The following is a 12,068-nucleotide window of genomic DNA, read 5'->3' as shown; positions in this document are numbered from 1 at the left end:
TTTGTAAAACTTGATTTTCCCTGGTTTTTGTTTGTTTGTTGTTTTGTTTTGTTTTGTTTTGTTTTTAGAGCTTTTCTGGCTCTGTAAAATATTTACCTTCAGGATTTATGCTTAGGTCATCTAGCTGGCTTCCTGCTATTTAGATTCTTCATCAATATATTTTCCCGTGCCTAATGTTACCTCTTTAAAATGGAAAGTATTCACGAATGAAGTATTTATATGCAAGCAATGAATTCCGCCTAATAAGGGGCTGTCTCCTCCTGTTGATTAACCACTGTTAAAGCTGGCTGTCCAAAACATTGCAAGACCCTTGACATTTCAAAATCTCGAGTAAAGTCAGTGCAAAATGAGCTGCACATTAATTCTTCAATGAGTGAGGAAATCCTGGTCATTTCCTAGCAAATGGAGTGTGCTGAAATAGTTTGGAATCGATAGGTTTGTTGTGATTCCCTTTTCAGTAGTTGCTTGTCGTAATTACACATCCGTGGAGCCCCTGGGGACGTTTCTTTATGTTGTGTGTGCATAAATGAAGAAAACCGTGGAGAGGCAAATGCTTAATAGATGGTGTTCAGCTGTAATTTTGGAAATGAATGTCCCCAGAGTCTTCTTGTACTGTGAAAGATAGTTGCAGTCTGTAAAAATGTGCTGAAAACTCCCTCCTCCCCCACTCGTTTTCACCAGGAGATAGTGCTGACTCTTCAATGTGTGCCCGGGCTCAGATCCGGTTTGCTTCCCTGGGCAGTTTCCTGACACTGGATAATGCACTTCTTTAGCTGTCTCCATTGTTTTCCGAAGTGTATTTTCATTAACTTCCTGCCTCCTTTTATTTTTAGTTGAAGTTTGCAATTTTTTTATGAGAAATACCTGAAAATTATTTTTAAAAGTCAGCTTTTGGGCAGCAGATCAATGCCTCTTCCGTCACATTGTCGTAGAGGAGCGAGCCGCAGGAGGGTTGTGCAGTTCCCGTGCTCCGGCCGCGCTGGATCCCTCCCAGGACACCCAGCAGCATGCAAATGTCATTGATCATGCTGAAGGGTGGCAGTGGGACTTCCTGCCCGGCTGATGGCTTGGAAATGTCCATTTGTCCTTTGTGTACATTGCCTGACACTGGTAAAGCTAAATTTTAAAACAGGAGCTTGACCAGGCTGTAAATGATATGACATAACTCGTGAGCAGGTGGGCAGAAACGCGATGGTACCTGGAGTTATGGAGTTGAACACTTTGCTCAGCCAGGCGGTACAGCTAAAATCACCGTGTTTCTGCCTGAGGAAGTATTACAGAACTGCTGTGAGGACTAAACCTTGACACACAGCTGCCTTACAAAAGGCAGTCAGGGATTTCAGGTCTGGAGCTGTTACTTGTGATAGAGTTCACTAAGCTCTGAAGATGAGCAGCTCAGGATTTGTGCTGTTCTCATCCGTGTCGTCTGTGGAAGGAAGTCTTGCACCTGGACACCCTGCGGGTGCAGGCACACCAGGAGAGGAGTGAGATCTTAGTCTCTGGGTAACTAGACATTTGAAGTCAGCCTCCAAAACAGTGACCAGCTTAGAGTTTTAGAAATCGATCTGTCCTTCCTGAAGAGATGGCAGTAAGCGTGAATCTGTTGGTCTCAGATGTTTTCCTTGTGTTTTCATTACTCTAATCATATGCTCTTTCAGACATTAGGGGACTGACTAACGCCTCCCAGCTGGAGCAGCTGAACAAGCGGTACTGGTATGTCTGCCAGGATTTCACAGAGTACAAATACCCCCATCAGCCCAACCGTTTTCCGGATTTAATGATGTGTTTGCCAGAGATACGATATATAGCAGGTAACTTTTTGAGCTCTTCTCCCACCGCAATCATGTACAAATTATGAAATCCTCTTCTAAAATAAAGTTAATCTATGAGAATGATATTCTTGCCTGCTTTGCCAGAGGGTGTTTATGTGAGACCTTTTTCTACTTAAGCTTCTCCCTTGTCTTTGAAGTGGTCTCCTGTCACCCCCAGTTCTGCAGGTAGACTGACACGGGGCAAGTTGTCCCCTTCTGCAGCACAGTGCTGCTTGCTCATAGTCCCCTGCTCCCGAGAAGACAGGCTTTGTCCCTCAAGTGCTTCAGTTTAAGTACTTGGGTCAGGTTTGTATTTTATTTTACTCCCTTCAGTCCTAGCTCAGAGGCATTTTTTCCTAAATAGGTGTAGCCCCAGTCTGAGAGGTTGTTTCATGAGAGGTGGAGAGGTCCCTGAAGTGCTGCTGAGGAGCACAGGATGAGCAGAGCTGTTGCAGTCCTACGGGGTAAACCCTGGGCGTCAGCTCCTCTGGGCGTTAGCATATCTGAAACGTGCAGGTGAATTGTCAGCTTCACTTGTGTCACTAATTAGATCCACACTGTTTGGTGTTATTAAGGCATTGTTTGTTCCCAAGTGTTATGGTAAAGGAAGATACTTGCCTCCCCGTGTCAAGGCTCCGTATGCTTCATCCTACCCTGCTGTAACAAAGTAGATAATAATCACATAATAGCTCACATAATTTACTCACCGAGATCTACAAGGGAGTTAGAGGAGAGACAGCATTTAGTCTTTCCCAGTTTCTATAAATACTGCTCCATTGTGGAGAAATCATTTTGATCTGACTTTGCCCATTTATTTAGCTTTCATTTCAGTAAATAATAAATCCTGTTGTGTCCAAATGGGTATCAAATGTCTAATGTAGCAGTAGGATGATTAACTGTTTCTCTGAGAGGTTCAAGGTAAAACCATCGTCAGCGGTGCTGGCTTAGGTGTCTCTCGGAAATCTGATTCAGGAATGGCTGCTAATTCTGGCCTTTTTCTTAACAGGAAAAATGGTGAACGTCCCGCTGGAGCAGCTGCCTCTCCTTTTTAAGGCCGTTCTACATTCCTGCAAGACGAGCGCAAGCAAAGAGTGAGCCCAGCTTGCCCCCGACCCGTGCCTTACTCTGTGCCTCAGGCAGGGAGCGGGCTCACCTCGAGAGGAAGGGGGAAACATGACCAGGGCAGGAGGGAAGTGCTGAGACGGGGCAACGGGTGTCCCTGCCATTGTAGCAAGAACCTTTTGTGTTTGTTTTTGTTTTTTTACTCTTTTTCCTATATATTTATTTCACGACAGAGTTGAATGTATGATCTTCAACACGATGCACATGGTTCTGTATGAATGCAGCAGATGCATTCTCCAGCAGTTTACAGAATGTGAAGATGTTTAATGTGACAGTGTTTGTTAGGGTTAGTTCTTTTGTATTTTGGGGCTGGGGACTGACATGACTAAGACTACCTCAAGGAGAAGATGCTGTTCACGCACTGCTCTTTCCGTGATTTGTATCCAAAAGCGTTTGTCGAAGAGCGCAAACTGCCTCACCTCACTGACAGAGCTGTTAGCTTCCCAAATGGACAGTTTTGGAGACGTGGGTGTTAGAGAAGTGCCAAGCTTTATTTTTGTTATTGTTTAAGGAAATTAAAAAAAAAAAAAAAAAAGATGACAGGGAGAGGAAAAGAAGAAACAGTTTGTTTAGCCAGTTGGTTTTCCTTCCTCTGGCAGGTCTCAGCCACAAGTGGCAGTGCCTGCAGTTTCCCTGAATTCTGCCCACAGGATTGCAGTGCTCCCAGGCCAAGAAGGGCTTGCAACCCCGTTCCCTCCTGGAGCTGCAGGAGTGCGATCTGCCCTCCGTCTCCAGCCTTACCAGCTGGCCTGCCACTGCTGCTGCTCCTTTCCATTCGATTGAAATTGTACTGTTGCAGGTCGTAGCTGGCCTCTGACATTACAACAGCAAGGTACTCTCGTAGAGAGAGGGAACTGCAAATAATTTCTAATCGCTTCCTTAACATCCATTTTACATTCATAAAAGCAGGAGAGAAAAGGCAGGATTGCCCCTTTTAGTGTATGCCCCCAAGGTGGTGGCTGACTGCTGGGGAGACTTCTGCACTGCAGCAATCAGAAGCAGCCTGTTTCTGGGACCAGTTGACCCCCCTCGTGGTTAAATGTAACCTGCATAATGGTGACCAGGGACTCCAGTATCCTCTGGCATGCTTTCCTCTGCTGGACTTGGGGAGGGCACGATCCATAGTTGTATTCTGCCAGGACAGTTTTACTGCTCCGTGGAATCCTTCTGCACCAGGAAAAAATACTGTGAGTACAGTACTTGGTCAGCCATTTGTCCCAGGCGTTGCAAGGCTGGGATTTCCATCTAGCAACCTCCACACCACTCCTCTGCATGGAGAGATGGTTTAATGACAGCAGGTTAGCTGTATGAGTAACTGCTAAGTACTGGTGCTTATCTAAATTTGGGTATTCTCATAGGAAATCTCATGGCATCCTGCCTGTGGTGGTGGTGGGGAGCGCAGGGGACAAGCTCCTGATCTTTCATTAACAGTTAAGGTAGGAAGATTCCCCTAGGCTGCCACGTTACCCTGCCTGGACTTCCTTCCCTCTATTACTACATATAATATTCAGGTAACAAATTGCTGAATGCTGTTTTTAAAATACTTTGGGAAGCAGCTTCTGTTCCTTCAGGGGAGGAGGAACCAGTCGCTCCCTTTTTGTCTTGTCCTGGTAGCAGCTGTGCATGGCACGCAGTAAGTACTGCTCGGGAGCGAAGTTGCTGTGAGATGAAAATGAAAGTGGCGGTGAGCAGGAATGCCTTCACCACTCGTCTTTCCTTCCCCTGCATCCCAGAGGGTTCAGCTGCAACCCAGGAGACCTTGTGACCCACTGGCTTGGCACATCTCTAGGTTAGTCAACGGCCCTGCTGGGTGCTGGGCGCTGCCTGCTCCCTTCAGACCTCTCCTCGCAGGCGTGCTGTTGACTAGCGGCGAGCCCCATTGCGTTCTTTGTGGTTCTGTTGGGAATCTTCCAGCTTGTCAGTTTCCCTTTTCTCAAAGTCCACTAGCTGCTCATTTTTCATTATTTAAATATGATGTTACGGGTAACAGCTGCTGGGACCAGCAGCAGTTCGGTTTGATAGAGCTTCACAAATCCAAAGGTGGTTCTGTAATCTCATTTACTTTCTGATTGTAAAATGAGACAAGCACATATTTCTCAGGAAAGCCTTCTGCATACAGCATATACCTCAAGTGTAAATGGTAAGAGTTTAGTATATCTGTTTGTAAGTTAGAAATTATTTCTCAGCTTTTAAGTTTAATTTCCAAATAGCTTGATATGATCTTTTTATTACGGGTTATCTTCTGGCTTGCTGTTTTATACACTCAAGGAATTGTTAAATTGCATAGCAGTAATTTTATTCTATGATTACTGAATTCTTCTAATCTGTTGATGAATGAGAGTTTGTTTTAATTAGTGTACATAGAAGTGGTCATCCTGTTGCCAAATACCCAACAAAAATAACGTATTTGCTATTCTGTATTTATCCAAAATACTCCCAAGACTAATGCTGTACCAAAAACAACAACAAAAACCACACCTAAATTCAGATAAGATGATAAACGGTCAAGAGCGTTCTACTTTCTGTTATATAACCAAATTGTATAAAGGCTGATTGGCAGCAGTATCTGTTAACAAATAATTGGTTTATTGTAGGGAGTAAAGAAGCCTTACTACATTGACAAGTGAGGCAGAAGCTGATGTACCAAACCAGAATGTAACTCACTGGACAGTCAGTCGGAATATCTTCTGCACCAAGTCCTCTAATGACTTGTATTTTTTAAACAGGGTAAAGTGAATGTGTTGCATTGCAAACTCAGGTATTATAAGAAGGTAGGAACGTAGCTAGAATGTAGAGACGTTAGGTCAGTCGCTAGATGTATTTGTGAATTTGGTTTGAAGGACACCCTGGAAAGGTTGGAATTTTTGTTCCATTCTTCACGTAACATTCAGTTTACAGGGACTCATATTTTATTTGTGCTTAATGCTAGTAGGGGGAAGTTCATTATCTTTGGTACCTATCTGCTGTTGCTTATCTGACCTTCTGTCATAGAGGAATCAATCAACAATAATAGTCTTTGGTAGAATTTTCTGCCATGACAAGTCAATTTTTATCCCCGATTTGAAAGATAAATTGGCTGACTGACCCCCTCCTCTCCTTCATAGTATTTGTGCAAATAGAAAGCTGAAGAGTTACTTTTAATCCGGACAGAGATTCGGGACATAAATTTGAAATGCCCAGGCTCCCGTATTCCGAGGAGCTCTGTGGAGGTCTCTTAGTTGCTGTTTTGCAGCTCATCAGCCAGCACAGAGAACAGCGCAGGCACTGCTGCTGCAGGTGATGGCGATGAGTCTTCGCTCGAGCGGCAAGACCCCAGGACCTGAACAAAAAAGCTCTTTGAAAACCTCTGCATTTTCTTCCGAAGCTTGCCTTTGGGTCAAGCCTCTGTCACATGAATGGAGTCGTGACTCCACCGCGCGTGTCAGAGCAAGTTCTTGTCCTCAACGTGCCCCTAGAGAGGGCTGTGGGACTGCCAGGGTGCTCAGGGACGCCCCAAACCTCTGAACCGGTGGGTTCTGGAGATGGCCAAATGGATACAGCAGGGGCTATCCCTACAGCCGTTCACACCCATGCAAGCTCCTTTGTAATTGTTAATCCTGCTAGTGGCCGTTCCCTTGCTCATCTCGCGCCTGGCAGCCTACGCTGCTGGGCAGAGGCATCGCGTGCTTTGGGGAACCGGGGCGTAGCTCTGGCTTGTTCTGCAGGTCCTGAATTCTGTTCTTCTGCAGCTGCTGTCAGCACAGGCACTGAGGGGGAGCAGCGGTTTGCAAATGGCGAGGGCAGGTCACTCGGCCAGGTTGCTGACTGTGGGCAACCTTTCCCCTGTGCAGCAACAGGAGTGACCTGCACGGGAGGTGGGCTGCAGGTACCCGTCCTGGGGTGCCGACCACTCTGAGCCCCTCGCTGCCCATCCTGCCCCCCTTACATCTGTGTGCCGACACGGACAAGGGCTCTGCAGCCGTGTGCACAGAACAGAAGCACAGCCAGCTCAGGTTAATGATTTTAAGTTCTGTCCTTCAAACCAACCTTTAAAAAAAACAAAAAAAAAAACAACTAAAAAAAAAAAACACACTTGAATTTCTTTTTATTACATTTTTTAAAACAACAAAAAATTCTCCCGTGAATGTGCTATTTACCGATCATTCTTTCTTCTTTCTTGGTTTTGATTTGAAGCTATGAAGCTTGGTGTCTGTGAAAATGTTATTTCTGTATTTCTCAGGATAATAAGCGGCAATCATCCCTGCCACATAAAAGGCAGGAGAAAGGGGGAAACTTGGGGAACTAGTTTAAGTGTGAAACTAATTTTTAAGTTTTAGATGATGTTTAAATCGGGGGTAACGCGTGAGATGTCAGTATCAAGCTGTGGCGTTTCTCTGGGTTCTCAGTGTGTTGTTTGCAATGCACAGCAGCTCAGGGATAAGTATTTAAAATGGGACCCAGAGAAACCCGAGTTTTGATGTTGCAACCGTTGCTTCTTTCATGACTTGTCTGGAGGACTCCTTGAGACCTGAATAGAGCCCCCGTATGGAGGTGTTGGGGGCCGAATTCTGCTTTCCCTGGTGGGACGTTTGTTTAGGCCCCTCCGGTGGCTGTGGGGAACCCCCCAGGGATGCGTGGGGCTGGCGTGGGGCTGGGGACCAAGCAGCAGCTCCCACGGCAGAGCTGTGCCGTGCCTCTGGCTGGCGCCCCGCAGCCCCCAGCTCTCAGCCCCCAGCCCTGCAGCAGCCCCACTGGGGTGGGCAGGGCGAAGCGTGCCGGGCCAGCCTCGTGGGCAGCTGCACGCCTTCAGCAGGCACCTCAGCCTCTGGGCTGCTTCCATGTCCAAAGCAGTGTGTGAATGCGCTGCATCCTTTTGCCCTCAGTGCTCAACGGGTTCAGGTGCTCACAGAACAGGAAAACGTGGGCACTTCTCTTGCTGGCAGAGCCATTCCTGCCGTCAGTGTGTGGCTTAGGAATGAGAGCGTTGGGGTCTGCAGTTGGTACAGCTTCCTCCTCCTGTTTGCCAGCACTGTAGGCTCATTCAGCCTGGCTGGGAAGTGTCCTGAGGTGTACAAGCGGCTCACCCACTGCTGCTGGGGGTATCAGAACGGCGCCATCCAGCCCGCTGCAGCCACGGGCAGGGCTGGGCACAGGCAGAGCCGCAGCACGGAGCCTGGCAGCAGGTTTGTGGGGCTAAAAGCCACCTCCTCGGCTGTCCCAGCAGCCAGGGAGTGTGCGCTGAGTGTAAACCAGCAGAGCATAAAGCTGGTGAGGGCGGTATAGGCGGTATCTTCGCTTTGAGAGAAAAAATTGAGAAAAAAAAAAAAAAGATACTGTGCAGTTGACCTCTAACAAGTCTATGAAAGAAGCAACACGGTTCAGTGGAAGAAATGCCCCCAAGGGCAAAAAGAAACAGAAATTGAAACCAGATGACGATCAACCTTAACAAAGCCTTTTGTGATTCATTGTTTTCTTTCGATTTATGAAATGTCTTGTAATAGTTGATAACATTATTGACTCGATTTCCATAACAAAACTACCTCGTGTGACATCCTGTTTATCATCTCAAAGGGATTGTGAGAAAAACAAAATGCTGCCAGTGTTTGTTGCTAACGAGCGGGCTGTGTGAAGGGCAGGAGTTCCCTGCCTCTTGGTGCCGGTAGGTGCACCCGTGGTGGTTTCTGACCTCATGTCCCCCAGCCACGGGCACCCCGGCTCGTGGGGGTCCTGCTGCTGTTCCCGGGACGAAGTGCCACGGGGGCTCCAAGCTCCATGTTCCTGCAGCACGGCGCAGACCAGTGCTGATGGCCCAGGGCCTCCACAAGCCTGCACGTCCTGGCTGCAGATCGCAAGGGAGCAGCTCAGGCCCGCTGAGTGGTGCTCGTCTTGGCCATTGCTGCCTCCTGGGGTGGGTCCGAGGCCAGTTTGGTCCTGGGGCCCTTCTGCAGATGCTCCCAGCAATGGTTTCTCCCAAACACTGCGTTTTTCCCACGATCCCTTGCCTAAATCAGGGAAGCAGGATGTTGCCTGGCATGGCACGTTAGCAGCGGGGAGCCGGGGTCGGGTGCTGCGCCCTGGGGAGCACCTGGTGGGATCCGTGTCCCCGTCACCTTGCTGCACCCCAGGGGACGTCCTCCCGGTGTGGCACGGTGCGGGGCACGGCGGCCCTGCTGCAGCGGCACCGGCACAGCTCCCTGCCAGCCCGGCCTGGCGCGGCTCCGCTGCCCCGCTCTGTGACTTGACTACCTGTGGAAATGTGACCAATAAGTGTTGAACGCATGTGTAGCGAGTGTTAGCTGTATGAACTAATAAATGTGAATTGTTCTGCACCGCTGGCGAGGCTGCTGCTTCCTTTCATCTGGGTGATGGGGCTGGGCGCCGGTGCGGTGGCACCCACGGCACCCCCTGGTGCAGGGGGGGCTGGCACGGGAACTGGGGTGGCTCTGGGAGGGGCTGGGGGTCCCCAGGGTGCACGATCCCACCCTGTTGGGATCAGCAGGCAGGCATCAGGGGGGCAATGTGAGAGCAGCGGTTTGCACGGCGCATCCCCTCCTAACCAAGAGGCAGGAGGGCAGGAGGACAGAGCTTCTTTCTGCCGCTGCCTCCTTGCAGCCTGCTGTGCCTGCTGCCGTGGCAGGGCTGTCACCTGGGGACACGGGGGTGGCCGGGACGGGCTGGGAGCTGCAGGAGGAGCGGCTGCAGCAGGAGCTGCGGCAGGAGGCAGCGTCTGCACGAGGGCTGCAGCGGGGAGCCTTGACCAGCAGCTCCGGAGGCACTGCAGAAAGCGTTTGGAGCTTTTCCATGTCACCGAGGTGGGTGTGCGGTGAGAGGCTGACAAGTGCTTCTCACGTTTACGTCTCTGTGGGTGTTGGGTGCAGGCTGAGGCCCACGCACTGCTGAGCGCAGCGGCGGCACCAAGCAAGCAGCTGGGCCCTGAGTCCGTCCTGGGATTGCTCTGCAGCTCGTGAATTGCAAAACTTCTAAAATCGGTGGTTCTGGGTCCTGCACGGAGCAGATGGATCCATGCGAGGTGCCTGTGAGGACAGGACTTTGGCCCAACAGCCTTTGTACCTAGGAAATTCCCCAGCATTTCTTCAGACAGCAGAAATCCCTTTGTTCAGACCTAAAAGGGGCTTTGCCCCAGGGAGCAGAAGGGGGTCAGGGGAGCTGTCTCAGAACCAGGCCAAGGCAAAGGGCTGGCTGAACGGTGATCTGCTCCAGCCTGGGCCCCTGACAGTAATTTGCAGCCAGATGAAGCAGTAATTCCCCCTGAGCTGGAACTTGGTGCTCACAATAATCCCTTACAGCAGCTGCAGTAAAGGTGTCAGGCCATAGATCAGCGCCGAGCGCCTTCAGCCTCATCGAGGGCCGGTCCCGAGCTTGCCCCGGGGCCGCGTGCTCGCGGGAGGGATTTTGCTGTGCCCAGGAGGGATTTTGCTGTGCCCGCAGGCCACGGCCTCGTCCTGCGGCCCCTGCACGGCACCTCCCGAGGGTGCGGGTGGGGTGAGGGAGGAGAATCCCAGGGTCACATCAGGGGGAGAATTGCTCCAGCAGCCCGGCTGGCTGTCTGTGCAGATCCTCCTTCCCCACCAGGAGAGCTTTGCTCCTCTTCCCAGTGCTGCAGGAACCAGCACACGGAGCTGGCCCCAAGCCTGGTCCAGGAGCCTCCCTGGCCCTGCTCGGCTGCTCCATCCCTGCCACCACAGGGGCTGCAGGGTGGCCGTGTCCCTGACCTTGAGCCCGCAGGGTCCCTGCTGCCCTCTGCAGCGCCGTGCCTGCCCCCTCCCCGCTCCTTCCAGGGCAAATTGTGTCCTCGTCTCGGTCCCCGCGTGAGCCGTGCTGCCCCGCTCCTCTGCCAAGCGCCTCCCTCCTGCTGCCCCTCCGTGGTGTTAATGGTCCTTATTTACAGCACGTCTCCTCACCTGCGGCGCAGCTCCAACGCCTTTGCTGCCACGCCGCCTGGATTTATTCCCCCGAGGGGCCCTGAAGGTCGGCGGTGGCGGAGGACACGGCGCACGCGGGGCTCTGGGGTCGTCCGCACCTGAAAGCCGAGCGGGAGAGGCCGGGGGGGCGCGGAGGCTCTGGGCGGCACCGCCTGGGCACAGAGGGCTGCCTGGAGAGCAGCCCGGAGTGGGAAAAGTACCAGCATGCTTCAATATCCAGCTCAACCCCTACTGACCACTGTATTTTGATTAGAGCTCTGCTTCCTTTTCATCTCCGTGCTCCGGCTGGTGACAACTGCCACAGCCTCGTGCGCGCGGTGCCATAGTTTATCACCGAAGGCCAGCCGCTCTATGAATTCAGAGCCAGCGCGGAACAAATCACGCTGTCACTAACGTCAAACTTGTTAACCTGATCTTTGGTGGATCACTAGTGTCAACATTGCATGGGACATACATTATCGGGCCCAAGGACTTTGGGAGATGTGTTTGTCAGGCTGTTCTGTCACAGTCCCACTCTTGACCTTCGCAAAGTAACTTTCAAGGATAAGCTGCTTTCCTCTTACAACGAGGTGCAGTTCCCAGGGGTGTCACCCCTCGGCCACGGGGCTGTGAGGTGAGGCTGGGCCCCCACATGTGGTGCTGCCACAGCTTGACCCAGCGATGAGCCAAGATCTGCCGGGGTGGTGCTCGGGGGCCTCCGCCAGGCTTTGGGCTGTGGACGGACCCCCGATGGTGTCCGTCACCGGGCACGTCCCCTGGGTGAGCTCCCCACCGTCTCACCAACTGCTCTCGCTTTGCCCTCGCATTTTGCTCAGCCGCTGCCCCCGGCGTTCAGAGCCGGACACCAGCCCGCTGCGTGCAGTGGACCAGTGGGGCTGCGTTTACTGGAGCAGTCTGAGCACCTCACCTCTGGGTTTGCCTGGCGCAGGTGCACGAATGGCTGCTGGCGTTTCTGGCAGGGCTGACACCAGAGAGGTCAGGGGAAGGACGGGCCCCCATGGCTGGGACAGCAGCAGCATGGTGAGAGGTGTGCGACCCCAGCAAGCTCCTGCTGCTGCTGCCGCTCCCCTGCCACTGCCCAGGGCCCTGCCGGGGCTGCGCCGCTCCCGACCGCGCTGCCGGGACAGGGCTGAGCCAGGGCCGGGGCGGCTTGTGGCCGGCGGGACCCCGAGGTGGGCGCTGGGTTCCAGCTCCACATGGCTCTCCCCGCGGG

At 51.7% G+C, this 12,068-nt stretch overlaps 1 protein-coding gene across 3 annotated transcripts in view; it reads left to right on the top strand.

Moving 5' to 3' along the window:
• The window catches only part of NR6A1 (nuclear receptor subfamily 6 group A member 1), a 74,488-nt gene extending 66,910 nt beyond the window's left edge, over positions 1–7,578 (top strand). For all 3 annotated transcript variants that reach the window (XM_082775547.1, XM_082775546.1, XM_082775545.1), the window contains 2 exons: positions 1,659–1,811; positions 2,818–7,578. In XM_082775547.1, the coding sequence (XP_082631673.1) occupies positions 1,659–1,811; positions 2,818–2,906 (242 nt within the window). In that variant the 3' untranslated portion in view covers positions 2,907–7,578. The remainder of the gene's footprint in view (positions 1–1,658; positions 1,812–2,817) is intronic.
• Positions 7,579–12,068: the final 4,490 nt, after the last annotated feature.

This window comes from Aythya marila, assembly GCF_965140915.1.
Source record: "Aythya marila genome assembly, chromosome: 19".
NCBI lineage: Eukaryota > Metazoa > Chordata > Aves > Anseriformes > Anatidae > Aythya > Aythya marila.
This window is presented reverse-complemented; position numbering and strand designations above follow the sequence as displayed.